The sequence below is a fragment of the Gavialis gangeticus genome, unplaced genomic scaffold (assembly GCF_001723915.1).
Source record: "Gavialis gangeticus isolate Ggan-Ray unplaced genomic scaffold, GavGan_comp1, whole genome shotgun sequence".
NCBI lineage: Eukaryota > Metazoa > Chordata > Crocodylia > Gavialidae > Gavialis > Gavialis gangeticus.
This window is the reverse complement of record NW_017729001.1, coordinates 29,791,079-29,818,064: the sequence shown is the minus strand read 5'-3', so window position 1 is coordinate 29,818,064 and position 26,986 is coordinate 29,791,079. Positions and strand designations below refer to the sequence as shown.

Here is a 26,986-nt window from a genome sequence, read left to right as displayed (position 1 = left end):
TTCCACCAGTCCTCTTGCGACCTGAATATTTCCCGTAATGATTCCCCGGAGGACTGTAATCCCCCGGTGTGCACTTTCCTCCTTGGCATCTGGCAGAAGGGGGGAAGATTGGCAATTACCACCATGCACTCCTAGGCGCCTGGAGATAACTCGTGCCTGCCACCTCAACTGAGATCCAGCAATCGTAGCACAATGCAGACCCAAATGAGAGAGGATAAGTGGATAAATGTCCTCAGCTCACCTCCAGCGACCTGTTTTTCAGCCTCGCTTGCAGCAAAACGTTTAGTATTCTCATCTTGGCCCTCAATTGAAGCTAGTTCACATCAGAAAAACAGCAGGGACGACACAGTTTGCTTGCTCTTCCGCCCACCGCAAAACAAGCCCAGGTAACCTTCGGTGCTGCCTGGAGCTTGTGGGCCGCCCCTGCTGCTCAGATGTCCTTTTGGAGGGGGTGGATGGCAGTCGTTTCAAGTTTTCTTTCCAATGAACTCAGATTGCCTGCAGGATAATGCCAGCCTTGGCTGCATTATTTTTTCCCCCCTCTCTTCAGAGCACAACCCAACCTTGGCCTTCCCAGTCCCCCATCTCCCCCGGCAGGGACCCCTATCAACTGGCTTGGAAAAAGCGTTGGGCAACTGAGGCAGGTAAGCCTAGCTGATAAACTCAGGAATACAAAGAATCCCTCCCAGCCTGGATCTCAGGGTGATCCTGAACTGTTGCTCACCAGGTCTTGGAGAAATCAGCTTCGATTTGCAATGAAGAAGGTGCAGGTCACAGATTCGGGAAAGAATAGCACAGCCCTGGAACGGGGGTGCCCGGGATGGTCTGGATTCTGCTTCACTGGACATTATCCAGATGGGTCAGAGAAACATCTATCAGGGAGGATCTAGGGGTACGGACCCTGTCTTAGTGAGCGGGGTTGGACTAGATGACCTCTCAAGGTCCCTCCCAGCCCTGAGTTTCTGTGAGTCTCTGAATGAACTCAGCACCTTTTTGGCATTTGGTTCAAAATGTGGCTGGGCCTGGATCAAAATCTCCTTACGGTCTGCCCATGTCTACAGATCTTGTGGGTCCACGTTCTCCTATGAGATCCATGTGCTTTGGAAGTACTGAATGTCCCCCGCCTCTATTGCTCCATCTCATGCAGCTCTGGTTTCACTTCCACACCCCATAGGTCTACTCATAGTCTACCATCCTCTGTCTATTGCTGTACTCCCGGGATACGTATCTTCATCCTACTACCGAAAATAATTTTCCTCTGACACATATAATTGCATGCAAGAAAGACTGGAACCATATCTGGAATTAATCATTGTTAATGAGAAGACATACAAAGGCAGTGTGTTTCAATGCTGGTATAAATTGTAGGTGCGTTGTCTTATGCTAAACACCTTGTACAAAGTCATCTCTATTCCTCCCTGCATTTTCTCTCTGAGGTTACAGCTGGGGCATTCAATAGGGCTGACGGGAACGTCGTGCTCTGAAAATCAAGGGGAGCCGGACACCTGTCTTAGGAGCCTTGCTGTTGGGAAATCACGGAAGTGAAAAAGCAGGCGGTGTCTTCAAGCCGCAGGGTGACTGAAAGGCAGGCATGAGGGAGGTGCCAGAGGATATTCTGCTTTCCTGCTGGGCCCTGCAGCATTGAATGCTCATGGACACGGGCACTAGAGCCCAGGAGGACGGTCACTGAGACGTAAGGAGCTTCTTCCCTGTGCTCTCCCGTGTACTGGGAAGGTGCCTGACTGCAATGCCTTAGTCCTAGAGGAGCATCTGCGATAGGTATCCGGTTTCCCTGTGCTCAGGGTGCTGTTGGCAGAGGATGCAGGGCGCAGCACAGAGGAGCAGGCATGAGCAACGTAGCGTGCATTGCTCCCAGTGCTCTTAGACCATCCCGACATGCCTGCGCTGGATGGTTCGGCACCCCTGCTCAGCCACCGCTGCTCTGTGGTTTAGCAAAGCCAGCCTCATATGCCGACACGATGACTGGGCCCGTTCTGGATGCTTGGTCCAAAAGGCCTGGGAGGGAGTCCTCGGTGAGACATCACTCTCAGGTAGCATCACGTCAGCCGTGCCCCATCCCATCCCAATAGACTTGTCTGAGGAGGAAGGGAAGAGTAATGGGTGTGGAAGGGGTGGAAGAAAGCAGCTCTCAGCTCCCAATGGCCCTTCCAGCCTCCATTTGCACGGGCTGCATGTTGGCCCGCAGCAGACTGCCACCCAACGGGTCTGTCCTTCCTGAACCTCCTGTCTTATGAGGACAGGAAGATCTTTGTTTGCACCTTTAAAACTTCTGAGACGCAGCTCTTCCTGCTCATCCTATTTATAGATTAAAACACATCAAGGACACAGCTCTTAGGCAGCTGATTTGTCCGGTCAAGAGATTTCCCCTTTCTAAGAGCCTTTATGCTGCCTGCTGGTGCCAATAAGCTATCATTTCCATTTAAAAAATGCGAGGACATCTGGAATCCGGCGCATATTTCTGTCTCCCCGCTTCCATCGCTCGATCTGAGAGTCTCACCCATTGCAGCTAAACCCTTCTGATCAGGGCTGTCCACCCCCCCTTTGAAAACGAATCCCTTGCCTCTTAGCTTAAGCCAATTGCTACAGGGGTCAAGAGGCAAATTTGTTTCGCATTGTACAATGGCCCAGGCACCTTCGGGAGATTTTGTTTTCTGTTCCTCAGAATTAATAGCGAATTCAAAAGACTGCAGGAAGGGGATTAATTCGGCATTAAATGTTTTAGGCTTTTAGAGGCATTTCAATAAAACCATATGCCGTTTCTAACATGACCATGTAGTGTCTCCCCTAATGGGATTTTCATTTGGGCTCATTTTAATTAGATACTTTATTCCTGACTAGGGTTGCCATGTGCTGTGCTGGCTTCCATTGGAGGAGAAATCAGGCTGCCGTGTACCTGAAACACATGCAGGGTGTCATAAGAACGGATGCTGTGGCTGTCCAGCTTTTGCTCTTTTTTCTTTATCTGCTCTGATTTTGGGTATACTCGGGAAGTAGGGAGTGTTTGCAGGCAACCAAAAACCCTGTTGTGCTGCTACCAATATATTATGTGCCTTCAAGAGACTGGTTAAGTAGCTATATGCATCACTATATACAATGTCTAACATGATTTCCCCCCCCAGGATAAGTAGTATGTATTACAATTATAGGATAATCAGCCTTTCAGCCCACCGGGTGTGTTGGCATTCAAAAGATGCTCTCAAAGTAAAGCATTAAAAGTCACGGTCTTCTCCCCAACACATATTTTAAGAAGCAATCCCGGCTTCTCTGCTCTGCACGTTTCTCTCTCTTGGTCATGAGTCTCTGTGGTTTGCTTGGACTCCATAAACTTCGGCATGACCTGGTCATCTAGTCATTTAAGATGGTATTGTCTCAACTGGGGTTGCGATTTATAAACTGCGCAGTTGTTGGCACAAAGGGAGATTTATACATATACACAACTGTGTGTGCATGTGTACAATCACCAGGAGCACAGAGTGAAGTGCAAGGATGGACCGTTTTTATGGCTTTGATTTGGCAACTTCTCTCTGTCCAGTAAGAGACTGACTGAATGAGCTAGTCCAGCAGTCAGCGATATGCAAGGTGGAAAGGCGTCTTGACCACAAAGGTCCAGATGCCAAATCCTTATCTGAGGTTTGGACTCGGTCTGACTTAAAGCAACGATCTCCTTCTCTCAAGCAGTTTGGGAGGCGTGAGAAAGAAAGTGTGGAAGGAGGAGGAAAAGGCACATGAAGACCTTCCATCGTAAGCACTGAGTCTGCATATAAAATACCCAGTGGTTTGCCCAGTGTTTCATGACCAAGAGCACTGATTTGCTGGCTCTCCAAACTAGAGGATCTCTGCTGAAAATTGATGTTACTTTATCAGATGCAGTAAGGCCACAAAATTGGGTTAATATACAGATTACATCAAGAAAATACAGGCGCTTTCTTAAGGTCCCCTGAAACATCTTCTGAAACCAGAGCTCAGGACACACTCCTAGATCTCAGTGCAGTTGCCTCTTCCCCATAGGAAATACTGAAAAGAGTCTGTGTTTTGGGTGCCAAAAGCGTCTGAGGTAGGGATTAGAGCAGTATAGTTTCCTTCTCGGTCATCGACACCGTCTTAGAGAAGCTCCTGTGTACAAGACTGGAGTGAGCAGTGTCTTCACTTAGGGCATTCACCAGTCTGGAGAAGACACTTATCTTGAATTTTTTAAAGTCCTGGCCCATGAAGACATAAAGGACAGGATTCATGCAACTGTTGAAAGTAGCAAGTGCCGTGGTGATGGGTATGCCAACTTCTAATACTGAGAAGGAGATTTTGTGGGGCTGCATTTCCAGGAAGTGCAGGATATGGTAGGGGCTCCAGCAGAGGAAGAAAGTCACAATGATGGTGACAATGATCTTGAAGGGCTTTTTGGATTTGGTGAGGCGGCTGTTTTTCAGCTTGCAGACAATGCGGATATAACAGAGTGTGATGATGGTGATGGGAATGACGAACCCTGTCAGAAACTTAGTGACAGTCACCATCTTGTGCCTCATCACACCCAGAGAGTAATAAGACTTATTACTGGACAAAGAGAAGTTGCTAAAACAAACCACATTTTGGCCGACATGCTCAGTGTCCCGGAAAATCAGGGATGGGGAACTCATCATGAAGCCGATTGTCCACATGATGAAGCAAACCAGACATGCCAGCTTGGGGGTTCGATGGTTTTGGGACCAGATGGGGAAAAACACTAACAGGTAGCGGTCGATGCTGATCGTGGTTAGCAAAAACACGCTGGTGTACATGTTGAGGTTCAAGAGGTAGGAGTTCAGCTTGCACATGGCTGTGCCAAATATCCAGTTGTACTTCATAGCTGTGTAGGCAATATTTAAGGGCAGGAAGACGCTGAAGAGAAAGTCAGCAGCTGCCAGGTTGAGAAACCAAATGGCATTGACAGACTTCTTCATCTTGAAAATTATGATTGCAATGACCAGACCATTCCCCACGATCCCCAGCAGGCAGGTGACAGTATAGATTACAACCGAAAGGATCCTAATTTCCTCTGTGTCGTGTGATGAGCTAGGCTCTGAGCTATACGAGCTGTAGTCGATATCCGAAATATTTCCATAGTCATAGTCATCTTCGGAGTAGTTGTAGACCTCCATTATCTGTAAACCAATTAAAGCAAGTTCAGTGCGGGGGTCTTTTACAGTGCATGCTTCCACTAACTGTCTGACCGGGAGGGTGAATCAAAGGAATTTGGGAGGTGCCCCAGAGATTTCAGTTTGTCAGGGCAAGAGCTCACTCAACGCCAAATTTCACGTTGGGTAGGGGGTGCACAAAAGTGGGCAGCTCTCAACAAGAGCAGCATCAGGGCATATGGATACAGACACTGATAGCACAGTGTCAAAAAGCAGGGTCTAAATTCAACATTGCAAAGAGCAGCTGTGGTTAAAGCCAGGCACATCATACATTTCACACAACGTTTCCAGGGGAAGCCCTGCCTTTGGATTTCCAGCAGCTTACCCAGCTCTGGCAAGGCAAATGCTATAGGTCTTGGAACAGAGCTGCTGGTGAGAGGACAAGTGACATTAATGAAAACTAGGACAGAGGGGTGGGGAGATAGGGAAAAATAAGGAGTTGACATGAGCCCCTGCTCCAAACTCCAAAATAATGCTCTGAAAATGTTTAGATGACATTATCCCTGGGTTATATCCGTGCACTGGGTTCTGGCTGGGCGTGGATGCTGGTCAATACAAATAGGGGGCTCCTCTGATTTTGCTCCAGTTAGGGTTTATTTAGGATTGTTCTGATATGACTGAAAGTGAAATTTAGCCTTCTTAGCCATAGGGCATGATTCAGAACCATTTCATTTGATTTGGGTTTTGTACTGAACCATCTCTTCACAAAACAGGTATAATTCTCTCCATCTACCACCCACAGGAGCATCTGGGGCTGACTTAATGGCTGCTCATTAACTGCTTTGAGAACCTACAAGGGCAAAATACTAGTCCTCGTCTCATCTGCCTTTATTAAATTGCACATTTCTGCTCCAAATTCTGCCCAAAGTTTAATATGCAACTCAGCTGGCATCAAGGGGGTTGTACAAACGTAATTAAGAGTAAAATTTGGCCCTGTAGAAAATGTTATTAAATCTCACCTTTTCACTCCAGTATTTTTTCAGCTCCGGTCTTAATGTGCCTGTAGCAGGGGCTTCATCCACTCCCCGAGCAGCTGGAAACGCCTGCAATACAGGAAAGATCTGATGGATTTATTATCCGACGCCAGGCAAACAAAGGCAGCCCTTTCCTGTGGATGCGTTCTACTTTGGGAAGCACATGCATGCGTAGCGATGTAACGTTACCACTTGGATCATGCAAAGGACATGCATCCAGTGGAAGAAGGAGTTTCAGGAGGAAGTAGATTTTTAAGCTTTAGTTAATCTAGCTAAAGTACAGCTGGAATTGTCTCAAAGCCCAGATTTCTTACACAGTGCCTGACTTGTCGAGCCAAGGTCCTTTCTGTTGGATGGATGCTTTAACACCCTACCCTGTATTAGGAAATCCAGCAGAGCTTCAGCTGGAAAGGACAATGTTATCTTCCGAGAAAAACTAATGCCATGTGTCTAATTCACTGCTGGTTTTAATCTGCTGACATCATTCAGCTCGCACAACAAATGAATTGAAGTCCACTGAAGTTGCTCTTTAATATTAAGACAACAACAATTCTCAAAAAACTCCATCAGCCCTCAAAGGGACAGACTTTTTTCCCCAACAACAATAGTTTCCATTGTTTTCCTTTCTATAGAACAGGAAATTACAGGTGCCTCAGATACCTATGAAAGGCAAACCTGGCTTAACTTTTTAAGGGTAATCCTACACCCCCTATCTACAGGGATACCCATTGCAGCTTTTGGTCATGTGTGCTCAATCACCGTCCTGTAGCTTCAGAGCAATGCTCAAATCAGGAAACATCCCCTGCATGTAATAAACTAGCTTAAAAAAGGAAACCATTTTGGAGCCAGTAGAACAACTTAAAAAAACACCAGTCCCAAACCCCTCATCAGGCCAATAGTTGCATTAGGATAAATAATTAAAAACATCAATAAATATGTGTGAAAATGTTGTGGTTATTCCTCTGATTAAATAAGTGCCTCTCGTATTTTAAATCTTTCATATGACAGCTCACACTGCCGTTGGCTGTAACCAAGTCCTGGCTTGGACCAGCCACTGGAAGGCCATGCTTGAAATGGGATCTTTAACAGGAGCATCTGACCGGGGCTAAAACTTGGATCGGACCCAAGCAATGAGAGAACTTGAGAACATGCCTGAAGCATTTCACTGGGGAAGGGGATGTGCTTCCTGCCACGCAGGATTTCCTGTGCTTGCCCATGTCAGCTCTGATGGCATCCAGCGACATGGGTTTACAACTGGAAGGAGCTGTGGGCCCATCACATGCAGCTCAGGAAGCCTTTCCCAGAGCTTCCCAAAGTCAGTCCTGAACCTTCCCCCACTTTGCACAGGCCGTGCATTGTGCAGCACAGGGTCTGAAAGGGACCTCGGCATCTTCCGAGGTCAGAGCTCTTGCACAAAAGCTGACAGCCCTTTGAGGGAAAGGGACACACGGATGAACCAAGCCTTTTAAACATAGTTCCTGCCATGCAAAAATGCATCTGGAGTCAGAGGAAAACATCCTCCGTGCCAATCAACTCTCAGCACCAGCACTGCTTTCAGCTAGTGTGGCTGCACACATGGCAGGAGGGTCCGCTTGGGACATGGCTCCACAGCCCAGCCTGTGGGCACAAGTAAGAGTACAGCTCCCAGACGAGGGCTGGAGGCCAGTTCTTGAGTACTTGGATCCTAATCCCATAAAATCTGTTGCTTTCTATAATAGGATCTGGCTGTTTGAAATGATTAGCCCAGAACAAAGATGCTCCCAAAACGTAGCCTCATCCCACTCCAGTGGCCCTTGATTCAATACCTCTGGAACCATTTGCAGTCTGAAACTTAGAGGCCACATCTCGAAGTCCTTAATGGGTTTTAACTCATTCACTGAATAAAGACCTCAGATTCTGTGCCACTGATATTCTTGGACCGCCAGCAGTGAGCCTGGCATAGGATAGGACAGCAGAAGGAGCAGACCTGCACCAACATAGTCTTACAACCCCTGTATACATCAGGAAACTAAATTCCTAGAAGGTGCAACTCAACCAAGGATAGTGGACTTACTCCTGCAGATATTTTGGCCCTAAACTTTCAGGTCCACTGTTGTCCGATAAGAACGGGAACTATATTTTGGGAGTGATTTGGCCGTTGGCATAAATTGTGAGTTATTTTTATACCCTCCAGATGTTTTTGGAGGAGGCACCTAACAAATTTCCACTTATTGCAAAGACGCCTTAAGACCATAGCATTTTTCGTCATGTTTCCAAAGAGCCTTTGCTGTTATTGTGAATGGAGGGGGTTTTCAACCCCCTCTGGGAATGTATCTTGGTCTCCACTTCCCACGTCACCCCTTAAAGCAGACTGAGGTGAGACATCCCAGCAAAGGAAACAGGAGACCTGGATTTTGGGTCTCCAGTGGTGGTGGGGGGGAGCAGGGAGAGTCTTTTCTATGCTTCTCCAAATACTGCACTGCTAAGCACCACTCCGTGATGTGCACCTTTCACTCGACTGTCTCTTTGGGGCACTTTTCCTGTTCCTCGTCTCTGTGGCCCTGCTCGCACAAAGGGGGAATGCAGGCGTGAATGACAGCCTTGTAGCTGGAAGGATTAAACATCCAATGTAGCAGATGCCGATGCTTGGTGCTGGGAGTGGGCTGTCCCTGACACCCTTCTGACAAGTCGTGCAGATGTGATGCTTATCTGCCTTACGTTCTTTGCACATGACTGCTCGATACCAACTGCTCTGTGCGCTGAGCAAAAATGCAGCAGCCAGTTTAATCTTCTGTTAGTGATGCGTATCTATCAGGTGAGCTCGAGTGCAGTAATGACTCAGTGCATAGCCAGACTTTCTGAAGCCTTCACAGCCCTTCATCTATCAGCACCATCAAGATGTGATTGCAAGGTGAGTGTGCAGCTGGGGATGTCTGAAATGTGGAAGTATCCAGAAGAAGATATAATATGCTGTCCTGTTCCTGTATTCCATCCCCATATTTTCTTTAAAGGCTTTCGCTCTTTCAACCCTCCAAATCACCTTCCTCTCCCATCTAGCCTCATCCTTCTCCTCCACCTGGTATCATCTTCTTTGGAAGTATATTTTCTTTTGTGCCTTTTCCACTCTTTTGTTTTTTATTTCTAGGCATCTGTTCATGTTCTTCAGAGCCTCTTGCAAGGAACCCTCTTGCTCTCTTTCAGGCTATTGCTACTAATGTTGTTATTACAGTGGCACCCAGAGCCCCAAAGAAGATAGGGCTCCAGTGAATTAGGCGTTAAGCCAGCCCCTAGGTAGACACAATGCAAACCCTACACATCTGACCATCTAAGAAGATGAACAAACATAATCAGAAGGGAGAAATGAATACACCACAATTTTTGCAGATTCCTATGTACTTGCATACACATAAACAAGACCTTGAAAGATAAGGTCTTCACGACTGCCGTTTGACCTTGCCATCACCTGCTGACTGATTCCTTCCAGACGTCAAGGCAGAAATGGGCCCTAACAAGAGATGTGGATGGAGAAGATGGCGTCTGCCCCATGGACCGATTCAAGGGGGAAGTTCCATGCATATGGTGCACGTGGAGCTGGGATGGGACAGAGTCATGCATGAGAGCCAAGGCTGGGCAAGATTTCAAGACGACTGAAGGTGACACAAAAGCAGCATCGAGGTCAAGAAGAGTGAGAATGGACATTTGCTGGTACTGCACCTGGTGGGTATTGACTTAATCGATACTGCTCATCTCAGGCATGTTGAGAGTGGTAGGGAATTCCTGGTGCACTTTTTGTGTTCCTCTTATGATTTCCTGTGGCACTGGCCTGCATGATGACATCTTTCATGCCCGACACCAAATCTGTTAAAGGAATCAAATTTATGGGCGTTGGGCAGACACTTTCCTTTGAATGGGCATTTCAAATAACTGACTTGCACTGATTTTCCCCTACCCAGTTAAAGCCCCACATTCTGCTGTGAAGCAAAAGTCACTTCTCTTTACTGCTTTGAATTCTCTGATGAACATTAGCTCAGCTCTGGTGAAGTCATCTCACTGGGATGGTTCAGATATTTGAGTGGTGCAGCTGATAATGCACCAGGGAGTCCATCATTAAAATCACATTAGGAGTCAACGGGCAGCTTGTAAGGGAAACAAGCTCTTGTCTTGGCACTTCTAATGGCTGTTACTTCACATTAGGAAATGATCATGCATAATTTGGCAAAGTTTGATGCAGCTGGTTGCCTCAGATGAGAAGAGGTCCAGCTTGGAGCTGGCCTGGGTTAGAAATAATGGTTATTTTTAGATAGGAAAATGAATGCCCACCCACACTGAAGCTGGCCAAATTGAAGATTGAGAGGGAGCTCCCACTGCAGCGGTCTTCCTCAGATGAAAGGTTTAGCGCCCTGGAAATAGAAGGCTTCAACCATCAGGCCTGTCTCCTACTGTGTCCCTTGCACTGACACTTGGAGTCCCTTCTGCACACAGGCCTGGCCTACTGCCTGTTGAGCCTTACTAGTGTGAATGCCTACACTGGAAACAAGGACAGGTGAAGCTGGGAAAATGCAAACCCTCCATCCCATTCGAAAGCATATCAGCCAGTGAGATGGATGTGTTGGTTGGCCATGGCCATCTGTGGGGTCCAGTGTTTTAATAACATTGGCCACCCCCAAAAAGTGGAGACACATCACTCCAAATCACACATCCAAGCATCCCTGAATGTTAAGGAGGTAAACTTGCCTAAAGCTGGATCCTAACTTCTGGTTAGCTCCCTGCACCAGGGACAGTCCACCTCCCAGTACAGAAACCTAATGAGGACGGTTGCTTTGCCATTCGTTCTTCTAGGTCGGCTGAGAGGCATGAAGACTATTAGCCTAGAATAAAGGCCTTTGACATAAGTACAGGCATCTTGACAGAAGTAGGTTCACTCTTGCCCATCCATGGGGGTTGTTTACGTGAAATGCAGGTTTTGCTAAGTCAAGATGAATTAAGAATATCGAGAAATTGGTTCAAAGGAGAAAAACAATATGTGATCTTGGCAGACAAAGACCCTCTAAGGCAAAACAAGCCATACAAGAAATAGCTGTTAAGTAAAATATAAGGTTGCTATAGAAATGTGTGACGCAAATGAACAACTGTAGGAAAGGGTGTATGTTAAGATAAGAAGTGGAGCGATGTAAACAAGACAGGTATACATTTGAAAAGCCAGCTTTGGGTCTTTGCAAGTCCCACTCAGAAAATCCTCGACGTTGATCCTCCGACCAAAAGTCTACCCTGAGCAGAACTGATGTAGGAGCTGGAAGCCCAACAAGACCTCCCGGCCTAGTCAACCAGTGACGTCCTGTTCGTTATATCTTGCGTGCTGCATCATTTTTAAGTAACTGCAGAAATAGAATTGTAACTGCTACGGTTATTTTGGCTTTTTGAGTTAAAGTTGCAACTGTTAGGGTTTAATAAACTTGCTTATAGTTAAAGACAACCATATCTTAGTCTCTCTACTTGGTCAAAAGACCCGTAGCAGTGTCATTGGACATAACAACACCCAGAAATGTGCGGAGAGTGCGAGAGAGAAGATGGGTTTTTTAAGTTTAGTGTTGTTAGCTCAGAAGGGGTTCTGGCACTGATTAAAGATGAGTTCATGCCGTGAGATGCTGGTCAGCCCTGGATTTGGATTTTGAGACAACCCATTAGAGTTGGGGCATGTTGAGGATCTGCAGGTAGAAATCAGGCTTGTTCCTGAGCACTTGAGCTCTCTGGAGAGTTTCTGCTCAAACCCAGTGCTCACCAAGCGCTCACCATCCCAGTTCAGCAGGTAGGATGACAGCTAGTGAGGAGCTGTGACTGCAACTTGGGGCAACACAACTTTGTTGCCTTGAATCTAGGAAGGAAAGATGCCCTGGTCTGTGCTGGAGTCCATGCCATCATTGTCTTCACTGAAACTGGGACTCAGGCTTGGGAGAGTATGTTTAGCCATCTTCAGTCACCCATCCCAGCTGCAATGTAGCCAAGCTTGTACTTAAGTCCATACAAATTGTAAGCATGGGCTCAAGCCCCACTGGCTTCCTGTCAGATGTACCCTCATGTGTCCTACCTGAAATGCAGTCCACACAGCACCTCAGTATTGTGCTAGGATGCTGGACATGGACCTTTTGCTGGAAATCAGGCACTCCCTTGGCTTCTCCTCTAGGGCACAGCAAATCCCCTGCAGGGCAGCCACAAAAAAGTGACCTGAATAAACGAGGGTTTAGGGCAAGACCTGTAAATTAGCTTGAGTTGAAAGGAGACCTGGCCCCGGTGAGACCTTTATTGTCGGGAGGATGAATTAAAGTTGATGATCCAGCAGAAGTAACAATATCAGCAGAACTGGTTGTTATACAGCTGACTATTAATGTTGCTGTTTAATGAGCCATTTTAACTGTTCCCTTTATGGACCAGCGATTTTCATATTGTTACCTTTCAAAAGGCAAAGCCACAGATGGTCTGGATGGCAGGCTGTGCTTCGCTTTCGCTGGGCCCAGTTTTATGGAGGGAGACTGCGGGGGGAGAGCAGGGAACCACTTTCCCTTGGTTCAGCCTCCTTTATACAAAGAGGGCCCCTGAACGGTGCCATCCACACAGATGCACAAAAATACTGCAGTGCTCTATGAGCAGATTGTGGCCTTGTAGTGGCCTCGTTGCCAGGCTAAACCATAGCATCTGCAGCACTAGGAATTTTACCAGGGTCCAGAAAACAAAACAGGGTGGATGAAATGACTAAAGCCAAGGTCTGAAGCCCACAGACTCAGCCCTCTTTGAAGAACGGCGAGAGACCCAAACACCAGGATGGTGCTGAGCAGCTCAGCTGAATTCCCACCCGTTCCCACGGGTCTCTCCCAGACACAGATGCTTGATTTTCACTTGCAGAGCAGGAATGCATGCACTCAAGTTTATGTACTACATTAGATGCTGTTCTGGATGAATTCCTGGGATGACTGGTAGCAGAAACCCTGTGCGTACAAGTTTTCCAGCGGAAGTTCAGAGACCTCCAAAATTTGAATGGTTTCAATTAGCGTCAGAACATCAGAGGACTCTGGCGTGCTGAATCCGAGTCCCTGTGAGGTTGGCTCATCAGACTAAACCCTCCCAGTGCCTTCTGCTGGCATGGCGAGACTTGGTATTACAGACACCTGAGGTTGCTACAACAGCGTCTTTGCTGTTTCTCCTTGGTGGAGGACATCTTCCAACACAAATGAGAGGTTCACAGGAAGGGAGGTGCTCCTGGATTTGATTATGCCCATATCCTGCACTATGGAGGGAAGGATAAGTCTGTGGAAAGATGGAAGAAACTGTTGGTGAAAGGGATTTTTAATAATATTTCCATTTCCCTTCAGCCCACACATACATTTTGTATTTAAAACCATCTTTCTTGTTTATTGTGGGCCCGGTTCCTGCAGTAACATTCAGACTGACATTTCAAAGCTGCGTTTCATGGATTATTTGTTTGAACTGTCTGCTTGTTTGCTTCCTCTTTCACTTGTAGCATGGGCAGTGACTGGAACAGGTCGGCACATTGGGATGAAAATGGGTAACACGGGCCCATCTGTGCATGGGCACATGCGGTCTGGCCTCGCTGGTGGGGTGATTGAAACCTGGGTAGCACTGGGAGATGGGGAGAGCTGAGTATGTACAGAGGCACCATGACTGATACTGTGCTTCAATGAAAGATTAACATCGACACCTGTGCAAACAGCTGTGTTGGATCCATACAACACCTCCGTCCTTTGCATGGGTTGTCCTTGCATAGACTCTTTTTAGACTACCCTCTCTACCAATGTTTCAAGTCAGACCTAGTGATAAGCTGATACCTGGGAGGTTGCATGCACTAGCACAGGTGACGGGTGAGTGCAGCAGAGACCCCACCAACTTCCCTTGCTGCGATTTCCTACGCAAAATGACAGCTTCAGCCGCGTGCTTCATCTTCCCAGCCAGGTTTGATTTGTCTGCAGAGCAAACCAGCCAAAACAAACACGGAAAAGAGGGAGACGTCCAGGGAGAACAGCTCATTCAGAAGGTGGGGAAGGGAAAGATGCAAGGATTCCCCACCAACTGTTGCCGTTTTTTGACTTGTTTATAGATGTGTCTGGGGTACTCGCTCGACATCTGTGGTTACTCTCTTTCCTCCAGCCAAATGAATGAAACAGCTTTGCACGCACCGTGGAGAGAGATTAGCTTCCCAGGTGACCAAGGCTTTGCAAACATTTCCAGCCATGGACCCATGGCTTTGGAAATCCCAGGACCATTGGCGCTCTGCTCCTTAGAGTGTCTTGTTGGGTTGAGATGAGGCTGATGGCAAGGAGATGGGGACTAAGGGTAGAACAAAACGCGCCTCTACTTCCACAAGGAAAGGAGGATTATCTTGCTGGGATCCTATGATCCCTGCTGACTTCCTGCCCCTGGGCAGGGGGCTGGACTCACTGATCCTCCGGGGTCCCTTCCAGCCCAAATGTCTATGAACTCTGTGAAGTGTAAATAACAGGTTGGCTTTCATTTTTTATTATTTCATTTTCTTTTTGATGGGAGGGGGTGGAATCTGAACTGAAAGTTCATGTCCGCTGACAGCACAGCCAGATCACGTTAGTTGTTAATTATAACTAACTCACGAGACAGGTCAGACTCATTGCAACTCCACTCCAAATTCAAGGGAACGGCTGGAAGTGGTAGGAAAAGAAAATGAACTGAATCGGTTGCAATGAAATGGAAAGGCAAACAAAAGGCGGTGCAGAGCTATGGTTCTCAGTTTTGAAAGAATAAACTGATCAGCTAAAGGAATGAGTCAGCAGATCAGCCAGACTAGGGAACTCAGGAACTTGAATGCAGAAGAGATTTGGCATTTGTTTGAAGTGAAGGTGCTAATCCCAAGAAAAAGGACAAATATTTGCCAAAAAGTTCAATTTCAGCAGAGCTGGAACCATACGTGAATTCAGGTCAAATCTGGCAAAGAGCAATAAGACATAGCTAAACTATTTGTCTGAACTTCTTCTCAATGAACTTTCTCAGTTTTCCATTCCCAAACTAAGATTTCATTTCAAAAACTGCCAAAAAAGGCTTTCAAATGTTTCAGTTTAGGTCACACAAAATGTTTGGGTTGAAATCCTTTTCATTTCTTTTCAAAGACCATCAAAAAGCTTTCACTTTAGGCCAACTCAAAATGGTCCTTTTTTATTTTATTTTTTGGTTCAGCCACAAAACTGAAAATATCCATTGTTAACTCTGATGTCGCAATTAGTAGATCCTAATGCATCCCAAAGGCATACAGAGTAGGAGTTTTGGTACATATATTTTTATGTGTTCTTTAGATGTACCATAGAATTGGGTGAGGTCAGATGTATTATTCTTGTGAAATCAGCAGGAAATGCAAAAAAAAAGTGTCAGAAATAATCAGACTAACAATCAGCATTTTGCTGCGGTTTTTTTATCTAGCTTGAAATATTTCATATTGCAACCAAATGATACGCTCAGAAAGCTCAAGAGATGGAAATTATTCAAGATGGTGGGGAAGGGGGTCATCACTATGTTTTATTGGAAATGTCCTCCGTTACCCCAAATGGAACATAGTTGCAATCCAGTATTAAATTTTAAATGCAAATGCATTCAGCTGACTTAAATTGGTAGAAAGAAATAGTGGAGGGGAACGGGGACTTGCACAAAGTTGGGGTGAATATTTCCTGGGAATATTAAAAAGAAAATTTTGAAATTTGAAAATGTCTGGCCAATTCTGTACGTGCCTTACTTAGTGAGGCAGCCAATCTGTTTCTTGTAAGCAGCGTGAGCTCTGTCCTTATAGGGCATTTTCTAGTGCTTGGTCCAACTTGGTTCTCCAAGTCCATCCCAGGATGCTGCTAACTACGATATTTCAATGCTAGACCTAATGCCCTGTTTCAACATGACAAACTCTACCCTGGCAACTGCACATATATCCCTTTCTTTGCATTTGGGTGCTTATCAATAACTGGTCACATTTAGCTACACCATGTGCAAATACTGCTTGAGAAGACACCCGCAGGGTACATGTCTAATAGCCAGCACTGTTTTTTCCACCGGAGTATACTATCCCAATAACAGTGACATACCTTGTGCCATCTTAAATTGCACATCTGGTGAGAGATCATCAAAAATACTATCTCTGAGCAAGGACTGGATAGAAATGGGTGTAGGACAGGTCACAAGAAACTGGACTGGACCCTCAGATTAGCTGGAAAATACGTTTTTCTCATTGTTTAACCCGTGGTGTTCAGAGTGATGCTCACGGGGGAATTCCTCCTTGCTGGACACGGAGTACTACACCTCTCTGCTCTGCTTTAGAGGATGCACCTTGCAGCAGGGGGCAGCCCAGAGCCATTTAATGATTGTAATAGGGTGGTAAATGGCAAGTTTCAGTCTTCAGCTGAGGAAAAGCCGTACGATGGCTATCAGACTGCCCCAGAAAGAGAGGAATGTACAGAAAGGACTAAAGAGGTTTAGGTTACCCAGATGCTTGCAAAAGGTGATGCTAAAAATGCTAAGATCATGATGGAGAGGAGACATTTGCACAGGACTGCCCAGAGGTATAACTGCATGGCTCTCTGGATATCCATGCACACAGATCTACAGGCACTCAAGCGATGTCCCCCCTGGCAGAGACTGAGCATCTAGTTTAGTTTATATCTCTTGCTGTCCCTGTTTCTGTACCTAAATCTAGCTGAGGTCTGTCCTCCCTGTTCCCACCCTCAGAAGCTGAGTGGTGAAGCTCTTCGCGGCATTGCAATCGGTTTTTTCATCACAAACAGGCAAGGACTGGGGATGGTCTGTGTGTTGTGCTGATTTGGGCTGGACTTGTGGTTCAAACCAGATGTCACGGCCAGGTCACTGCTGTGAAAGCGCAGACAAGCTGATGAAATGCTCCATACCCACCTCCACTTGGTTAGACGGCAGGTCTTCTGCCTTCCTACTCAGACCATGTATTTTTTAATCAACCTTGTCGTTTCCAGTTGACCCGGCTGATGTGCTCGTATCTGCCGGTGGCGGCATCACAGGATGTGGAAATGCTGCTCCAGGCTGGTAAGACTTGGGAACTATGACCTGAGCCCACTTTTGAATTAGCAGCTGGACTTGGGGAAGTCATTCCCTGCTATTCAGATTAGTCCTGGGGGGTGTCCACTTGTTCTACACAAAGGCAACTGGAAATACCATATAGCAGGTAGGGAGAAGGCCAAAGCTGGGAGCTCGGCTTTGGGGTAGGTTGGTGGGTCCAGTTACTTGCAGGTGACTACTGTGGGCAGAGGCTGGCAGAGGCTTTAGGACCTGTGTCTAGCTCTTGTATGCACATACAGATAGGAATAAGCACAGAGAGATGCCAGGGGGTCACGGGAGTGATGGGGAAGGGGTCACGTTCTCATTTCCGTTCTTTTTTGTATTGCTGAACTACATGGATGCCAATGGGGCACCTTCAGACTGCCAGCCGTATAAGCAGAGGAGAGTCTGGCTTGGCTACGAACACGCTGCCCTTTGTCCGCACCCCAGCTAGGAGAGCTCCCTGTTTCTGGTAGTGCAGCTTAGATAAAGCTGTGCTAAGCGTGGATGGAAGCAAAAGGGCACAGTGGGTAGAGTGGCAGAGGCAAAGTCTTCAGTGCCAGCAAGACACAGAAAATGAGAGCAGTTCAAACAACAGTGCCATCGTCTGAGTTGCCCAAGCAGATCCTGTGGGTTGTTTTTCCCCCCCTGCCATGCAAGCCCTACAGAAATGGCATTTCTCTACCAGCCCACAGTCCTGGAAGGAGCTTGAACCACTGACTCCAGAGCCACCAGTCCAGGACCCCTCCCCAGCACCGTTGTTGAGCTGCTTTGCTGCGTGATGGCTGTCTAGCAAACAGCACTAATAATGAAGGCAACAGGAGTGAATGAAGGTCATGCTACAAGGCACCAGCCTGTTGGCTTGAATGGACGATGCAGGGATGTCTCTCTTCTGCACGGGCAGAGAAAGTGCAGCAGCCCAAGCAAACTGTCCAAGGACATCCTAAAGGCAAGCATTACAATACCAAGGACCTGCTGGCAAGAAAGCACCCATGCGAGGGAAGGCATAGGAGCAGATACACCATGCACTAACTCGACTCTGGTGTAGGATTACCCCAGGAAAACTCTGCAGTAAAACTACAGCCGTGTAAGTGCTGTGGATTTATTGCTATTTTGGGAGATGTTCCCTGCCCCCCTGCCTTCTAGTGAAATAGAGCCCACTGACCTGGGATGAGTCGTGCCTTGGCCCCTCCAGACACCAGTGGCTTTGTGACCGGCGGTTAGTCAAACTGAGAGCTCTGATCTCAGCATAGCTGTCTTTGAACTAAAAATGCACTTGAAAAGTCTCTGCTTCCTGTGCAAACTGGCCGGGACTCCTGCATTTGGGCTCTTGCACTTTTAAGGTAGAGTACTTACCAATCTTGCTTTCTTGGAAGCCTGCCTTGCTGAATACAGCGCTGTCTGCTAACCACCTCCCGCTGCCCTTATGCCCCTGTAAGCCATTTCCTCTAATTAGCCATCACATCTATTTTCAAGCCCCTTTGCTTGGAGCTTCCAAGGCTTATCCTCCTGTGTCAGCTCCATCGTCTGCCCCCTCCCCAGCCTGGACCACGGTGGCCCCTGCCTCCCTCGCAGGGGCTGGAAAAATCTGCCCACGTCGGCCTGAGAGACCAGCCAGCTTGAACATGTTCGCAAACTTTTTGCTGGCAGAGCTGGACTGGGCTGAGGGACAGGCCAGGTCTGTGACAAATGGAAATCAGAAACAGATGTTGGAGGAACATTTGGTGAGTTGCCTGAGCCCCGCTGACCTCCTGTGCTTCTGTCGGCATTAATAAAATACAGCAGACGCAAAGTTGGTGGGGCAGTCTACGTCTGAAAATAGCTTTCCTCTCAGCCGCGTACATGGTTATTGCGCTGTCTCTCACCCCCACTGGCTCTCAGACTTCATTGTCAATGCCTCAATTAATCATTTATATGATCAAATACAAGGCACTGTTTCCAGCAATAATCTCATCCTCCGCCATAATTCCTTTTATTTTTAGCCTGGGTAATGCAGCTTATTAAAGGCACAAGTTACGTTTCCATTAGCAAGAGAAAAGCCAGATAAAGATGGTCATTGTTCAGAAGTGCAGGGAAAGCAGATTAAGGAGATTACCATTGTAACCTCTCGTAAGGGAGCCCTACTGCGCTGTAGGTCCATACAAGAAGGCATGTTTGTAAGGGTTGACTGAAGATTAGCCGAACTACCCCAACCTCTGGGCTAGGGACAGAAATGACACATAAACTAGTACAAGTGATCAGAAACTGGTTCAAATCTGTAACACAACAGAAGTTCAGTGCGCATACACCGCTTTCAAAATGGCTGCAACCTGTTTAAGATAAACCTGGATGGATGTAGCATCAGATCGAACTGGTTTAAGTTAAATCGGTTTACTGAACTTCTGTCCCAGCTCCCAGAGTTCGTAGAACCCATGGCCTTGATTCGGAGGAGCGCATCAGTCTGTGCTTACTTTGAAGGCAATGGGATTCAAATGGAGGCTGACAGTTAAGGATGTGCTTACGGGTTTTCTTAGTTCAGGGCCTGGATTGGGATCCTTGCTGCCAGCCCTACGAGATCCGGAGCACTCTCCACTTCTAACCCCAGCCAGAAATCCCTCCAGAAAGGGACTTCCTGATTTATCCCAGCACTTCTCTTCCCTTTTGAGTGGAACAAGGACACAGAAGAGAGACAATACCCTGGGGGAAAATGCTGGGCACGTGTGTCCCAAACAAACATAGCCCAAACTCCCACTGGCTGCAGAGGAAGAGACACCCGGGCAGGATGTGGGGCAGGTCTGCTTGGTTTTGGGACATAAGTGTGTGTGTTTTTGGCTGACCCATCTAGCTAATGCATTGACAAATCCTAATTGCTTCAGAGGTAAACCCTGAAATTCCTGCTCAGGATCCAGACCCTGAGAGCAACCAAGCTCCCCTCCATGTCAGCAAAAACTTGCCTGTGTTTTTGGAGGAGGCTGCATTCATGAGACACCTCATCCACAGCCTGCGGGACACCCGCATCCTTTAGCTGCACACAGTCCAGGCTGCAGCAGGGCTGGCTGTGGATGGGAAAACTATGGGACGTCTGCTAATTCATACCATGGCACCGTGGTCAGACGAGGCAACCACCCCTGTGCCCAGGACCCCTCCCAAGCTACGCCACTGCATGAATTTCCAAAGAAGAGTTTTTGACTCTTGGGAAAAAAAACCCCAAACCCATGTCCTGCCTTTATTTTTAACTCCCTGCCCATGTTTGCAGTTATTTTAAATGTTAGTCACCATGGCAACAACAGCTTCTGCACAGAGACTGGCTGCGCCGTGGCATGGCCCAGGCCCTGGAAGGGCCGAGCGGGTTCTTGGCAGGATGCCTTGGCAGTGATTTCCTCCTACAGCAGAAGCCCCCAAACACTGCTGTCAGCAGGTGACTTTAGGATTCACCCTGGATTGCCTTAGCCGTGAAACAAAGGCACCGACCTGCCTGGCAGAGGGGAAGCAGGTTGGGAGGACTCCCTGGGAAAGCAGGACCAGACCCTGAAATGCAAGGAGCAATCCACGTGCAAAGGATATGAAGCCACGGGTGTTCAGTGCCAGCTCCCCATTGATCTCAAGCAGACCCGGACACAGGCACAGGTGAACCAGGTGGCCGCCCGGGGCCTGGACAGAAAGGGGGCCCAAAAATGAAAAAAAAAATTACAACTGCATAAAAGTTTCACTTGTGTGCATACACGGGACTGGAGATGTTATCAACTGAGCACGAACTATTTAAAGACATCGATACCACAGACGCGAGAAAGACTTTTGCAACAAAAAAATCATTACCCCTGACAAAGGGGGACCCGATAGTAAAAGTCTGCCTGGGGCTGCCAGGAGTCTAGGTACGGCACTTCTCTCAAGGATGAGATCTGGCATGGGCAGTGCATTATTGGTGTATGGCCAAAGTCTCCCGAGGCTTCCCCTGAAATCCCCGGGCTAGAATAAATATGAGAGCAAGGCTTCCCCCCAGAGACTGCTGAAGAAACAGGGGGACAAACCACGGCAATCAAACCCCTCTGAAGAGGTCAGAAGGAGAGACGATGAAGGACGAGCCTCCGCGAGTCCCATTAAACGCTGCCCCAACAGGCACCTCTGGAGGTGCTTTCCCATTATTTTCCTCCAGCCGCCTTTTCCATCTGGCCGTGAATTGCAGCCTGGTATATTGCCTCTGTGCGCGCGTGTCCTCCAAGGACTCCCTGCTCAAATCTCATTTTGAGCTATATATATGTGCAATATATAGACAGGCGCTCGCATTCCCTGGGCAGTCGTGGTGTCATAAATCACAGGAGAGCAAAGGCAGCCAGACATCCTGGACTCCACTGAGCACCGCCGCTCTCTCCCCTCCCCTCCCCTTCTCCCCACGCACTATCTGCCCCCAGGGGCGGCTTCCTCCGCAGCAAAAGGAGCCCTGGGCTGCCTGGACAGGCTTCAATGCTTCAACAGGGAAATAACCTCAGCGTTACTGAAGCCTGGTTATAGGGGCTGCTGGAAGGGAAGCCACGAATCCCACTGGGGATGGCCCTGTGCCGTGGAAGGGGCCGCCTGCCGTGTTCCTGCTCCTGCCCAGAGTTAGCCCGCGTCTGTGCTGGCATGGCGAGCGCTCCTCAGCAGCCCCCCTTTGAGCTCTGCTTCCACGCTTGCTTTCACTTTCCTCTTAACCTCGCTGTCTCCTGACAGCTTTGCTTGCAGAGGGGAACTATGAGTAGCGTCTGGCTGCAACCAGGGAGCTTCCCTGGGAATTAAGCCGGGGCTGAAACCAGCTGGTCCTCCACGGGAGAGGAAACGAAGCAAGGCAGACAGGCCACAAGCCACTTGGGATGGGGAGCTGCCTGAACAGGCTTCAGCGAGGGGAAGGGACACCTAGACAAGCCGCAGAGGTGCTGGGTGCTCTGCCAAACCCTTTGACCTGCTGGGGCTGGGGGGGGACACCTCTCAACCATTACAGCCAGCAAGGGACTCGCCTTCAGGGTGGGCTTCACACCCATCCGGCGTCCAGCAATGCAGAGCGCAGAGCAAGAGGGGAGACGTGCAAGCGTGCGGCTCTTATCCAGTCCATGATAGAGATGAAAGCCCAGCCCCCAAGGGCAGCTCCGCATGTCAGTTGGACCCCGCACAGTGCGGAGACAGCAGGGAGGGAGAAGTTATCCCCTGGTCCATTGCTAAGGAAAAACATAGCAAGCAATAAGGCTCCCCTGATGGTTTCCAAGTCCAGAAATTTGTTTTAGGCACATGAGCTGTTTTACCCGGACTGGCCCCTCCACGCGTGACCCTCCACCTGGGCAACCAGTAAGCAGGTTTGGGAGAGGCTGGGGAAGAGCAGAATCACATCACAGTCCTGCGGCATCTGCAGCCACCGTCCCTTCCCCGCTTCGGGGACCGGCAACGTGGCAGCGCTCTGAGAACGTCTGTTTATCTTGCCAGCTACATTATCCACTCCCCTCTGTTTGTTTTCTAAAATCATTACTTTCCGGTGGAGAGATAAGGCAGCGCCGTGTCTACACCAGGCTGATTTGTGTACTCAGCATCTTGCCTCTGGGGAGAGGAGGGCTGGCGTCATATCAGAAGAGGAAGGATGTCCGACCAGAATCTGCTATACAGCGCGGAGAGATACCACTCGAGCGTCCCTCGTCTTGAGGAACATCGGTTATTGCAGTCCCTGGACTCTACACAGCCCTTGATCATTGACACCGAGGAAAAGAAGCTGAAGAGAGAGAGAGATGGGATGTCTATGCAGCAAAATGGAAGATGCAAGGGTTGCATGTGCTAATCAACCCATGCTTCATTTGGCTGGGGCAAAATGGGCAGCAGCGGCACGGGTGGGCGTGTATCCTGTTTGCTACGCAAGCACACGCTAACATGTGGTTGCGCATGCTAACACCCGTTGCCACTCACCTGCACTTCTGCCGTTCGTCTGGTCTGGATACGTAAGCAAAATCCAAGCTCAGTGTTTGCTCGGACCATGGAGTGATTTTTCTTTGCTAGGAAAGGGGAGAGCAAACTGTCTCCTGTTATTTCCCGCCTGCCCGCCATGGTGTCCCTGCCAAACTGTCACATGAAAGCCAAACCAGAGTCAAAAGCCTCCATCCAGCCGCCCCCTCTCCTTGGAAGCAAGACGTGAGCTCGCCCCCATGGCAGCCGAGGTGAGGCAGAGGCAGGTCCTGGGACATGATGGGGATGCGCAGCGCATTTGGGGATGCTTATCTTGCTGGGATCCTATGATCCCTGCTGACTTCCTGCCCCTGGGCAGGGGGCTGGACTCCATGATCCTCTGGGGTCCCTTCCAGCCCAAATGTCTATGAAATCTGTGAAGTGTTAATACCTAAAACAGATGCCTGGTTCTGCGCACAGACCGGGTGGGCCGGTTGGAAATGCAGCGGTCTTGGTGTCAAGGCAGTGGATAGGAGCTGAGGAGATCCTGGCTCTGCCACACACGCCCTGGGCCTTCGCCTGCTGTGCCTCAGTTCCCCAGCAATAATAATGCGGGGGCAAGGAAATTAAGGCAGTACAAGCTCCCTCTTTATCTAGCAATAAGACCAATGTCCCCAGTGTTTGGACCTGGCATTCAACATGGAGGTACCAAGGCTGGATTTGGTGCCCAAGTGGGGTTCAGCTCCACCAGGCTTAGATGTCTGTGTCCCATCTGAAAGCAGACAGACGCAGGGATGGACACTGCCTTGAAAGCCCATCCATTGGGATAAGGCAGCTCAGCGGGGACGGAGAAGGGAAATACTTTGCTAACAAACCTGTGCCTGCCGTGTGGCCCCAGCTGGCTCCTCACGTGGGCCGTACCTGAACAAACGCTCCTGTCTCCCAAACCACTGCAGCACGGGGCGACCGCTTCAGCAAACGACAGCGGCTTTCTCCCCATCAGGAAACATCTGAGGTGGTCACACACAAAACCCACAGCTCCCGATTTCATCAGCCAGCTGCATCCTCATGCTCAGCCCTCCACCCTAGCGATGCCTCCTCCGCTAGGGCTCCCTAAAGGATACCGGGGCCAGCAAGAGCACAGGCTGCGACTGCATCTATAGATCAGATGGAGGCCCGGTGCCGAAGGGAGACCCGTTCCTAAAATCCCGTCAGATGACTGCACGATGAGGCATCATTATTGTTATACGGTGCTGCCAGAAAAGGCTCTGTATGTTGCAGTCTGGTGCCAAGCCACGTATTAGTATTAATTACTCATAATGAGCATGCAAACAAGGCTGACAGCCCCTTGTTCTAACCCTTCCCTTATCCTCCTGCGTGAGGATTATTAGACTGAGCACGCTGTAGCGAATGATTTAATGAACAGAGCAGAAATTCCCCCGTGGAAGACACCGGCTCTGATCTCGAGGCCCGTCAGAGGAGCGCAGAGGCAGCTCTGGGAGGGGAGGGAAGGAAAGGTTAAGAGGAGACAATCTGTGAAGCAGCACGCCTGGAAGACCACCCCCAGGACGGGCGTGAGCAGCTCTTGCCCACCGCCCGGAGACGCTGGGGCCCGCTGAGCTCTCTGGCATGCTGGGAGGAGAGGCAAATGTGATCGGGCAGGCTGGCCTGCCTTCCCTGAACGATTCAGGGAACCATTTGCACGCGGAAGAGCATCTGTCTGGCGCACACGGCTGTTCGGGCAGCTCTGATGGCAACGTGCAGGATATTGCATGGCCGAGTAGTAGAGTAGCTTGCCACTTCGGAAGAGAAAAGAGATGTGGGGCTGAGGGCGGTGGGCACGTTCAGGGCGTGAAGGGGCAGCATGGGTGGAGACCCAGTTGTCTCCCTCCTGTCACTCTTCACTTGGGTTCATATGACCCCAGCGGTCTTTCCTGCCCAAGTGCAGGGGGGCTGGACCTGATGATCTGTAAGGTCCCCTCCAGCCCCAAACAACTATGAAACTATGAAACTTCAGACTGTCCCAAGTGCAGAGGGTTGTTTCCCTCAGGGCCTGTTACCCGTTTGCAGAGAGAGACGCACGGGGATGCCTTTGAGGTAATGTAGATTAGAGCCAGGCAAGTGGGCAGCAACTAAACAGAGTCCAGGATCCCAAAGTAGAGGGAGGGTGGGGGAGTGTCAGTCCCATTAACCCCATTTTACAGAGAGGAAAATTGAGGCACTGCAGCAGCACCAGGATCAAACAGGAGAGCCCAAGCCCCAGCCACCTGATTTAGCAACCTCGCAGGCTGGCATGGTGTAGGCAGGCTGGTTTGCACAGCCAACAGCATGCCAAGGAGCCACGTGGCCAGCTCTCCTCCTGCCCACTTTGCCCCAGCCTGAATGCCCTGATACCCGGTCAAGCCTGCTTCTGGAGCTGTAGCAAGATGCTTAAGTGCTTTGCCCCCAGCATGCCTGGACTGTCCTACAACACCGCCAAAAGGGGCTCCCGCACCTGCAGAGCCCAAAAGCGGCTCTTCCAGCAGAAGGAGGGTGCTACCTTGTGCTGAAGCCATACCTGTTTTCTGGCCTGTCAGGTGCTGCTCGGCCTCCTTGCTGCTGCAAGGGGAATGCAGCCAGCATCTCCTCTCTCGCGTCCAAGCTGTAGGAGTTCAAGACCTTTTCCTCCCTCCCTCCCTCCCTTGGCTGTCTCACAGGCTCCCCAGAGCACTGGGGACCCTCTCCGGACTCCTACCCTGCTGCGGCATCTCCTCACCCTGCAAGACGGAGAACTGAAAGGAGGGATGGACACAGGCACTGCCCTCTTTTCCCAGCTTGGCTCCTCAGCAAGACCCACAGCAGCTGGAGACCCACCCCGTTGACCTGCTGGCCTCCGCATGCCAGCCGTCACTGGCCCGTCTCCGAGTGCCCGCTTCGGTGCCAACGCACTTAATCCCAAATCCATGTGAACATAACGAAACAAACAGGGGAGGCCACAAAAAAAAGGGCCCTTGCGGTGTCAAGGATTTGAGAGTGAAACCCAGCAGCGTGACTCACTCTGTTTATCCAGGCAGGCAGCACAGGGCCTGGCACTGCATCGGGCTCAGTTTATTCCTGCAGAGGCTTCCAGCCCCGGAAGGCTGGCCAGAGCCTCCACCCACCCCGGCGGTCAGCAGCCACCAGCCATGCCCTCGCCACCAGCTGCAGAGACGTCGAGGCTGGAGCTTGGTTTGAACTCCCCGGCATGCACACGGAGCAGGGTGCAGGCGTGCAGAGGAGGCGAGCGGTCCACAGAGCTTTTCATCGGTGAGGAAAAAGACCCTGCTGTTTTAGCTCATGTGCGGGTCAAAGCCCAGGCAAGCTGAGCTCTTGCCTTGCGCTGCGGTGCCTCTGGGTGGGCGGTGGATTCGGTGCCTAATGCTCCTTCCCAAAGGGGAAGGGACAGAGGTGAACAACTTTCCTATGAAATACGAACTTGCATTTCTACCCAGAACTTTTACAATCTTCTCTCCTATGCTAGATGAAGGGTGTTTGTGCCTGAAAGCTTGCAATTAGAGACCTTCATTTGAAAAAGTCTAGCTGGTCTAATAAAAGACCAACCTGGTGGCCTTCTATGACCAGATCACCAAATCCTTAGACGCAGGGGTAGCAGGGGACATCGTCTTCCTGGACTTCCGGAAGGCCTTCGACACTGTCTCTCACCCCGTTCTCATTAAGAAACTGGGGGCTGTGGTGTCGACACCCACACAGTCAGATGTGTCGCCAGCTGGCTGGAGGCCGCACCCAGAGAGTGGTGGTGGATGGGTCCTTTTCGACCTGGAGGGATGTGGGCAGTGGGGTCCCCCAGGGCTCGGTCCTCGGGCCCACGCTGTTCAACATCTTCATCAGCGACTTGGACGAGGGGGT

At 49.3% G+C, this 26,986-nt stretch overlaps 1 protein-coding gene across 2 annotated transcripts in view; it reads right to left on the bottom strand.

Annotated features, from left to right (window-relative positions):
• Window positions 1-1,300: 1,300 nt before the first annotated feature.
• CMKLR1 (chemerin chemokine-like receptor 1) overlaps window positions 1,301-26,986 on the bottom strand; it is a 225,726-nt gene continuing 200,040 nt past the window's right edge. For both annotated transcript variants that reach the window (XM_019507211.1, XM_019507210.1), the window contains exons 2-3: window positions 6,149-6,232; window positions 1,301-5,156 (exon numbers count right to left, since the gene is read on the bottom strand). In XM_019507211.1, the coding sequence (XP_019362756.1) occupies window positions 4,083-5,153 (1,071 nt within the window). In that variant the 5' untranslated portion in view covers window positions 5,154-5,156; window positions 6,149-6,232 and the 3' untranslated portion in view covers window positions 1,301-4,082. The remainder of the gene's footprint in view (window positions 5,157-6,148; window positions 6,233-26,986) is intronic.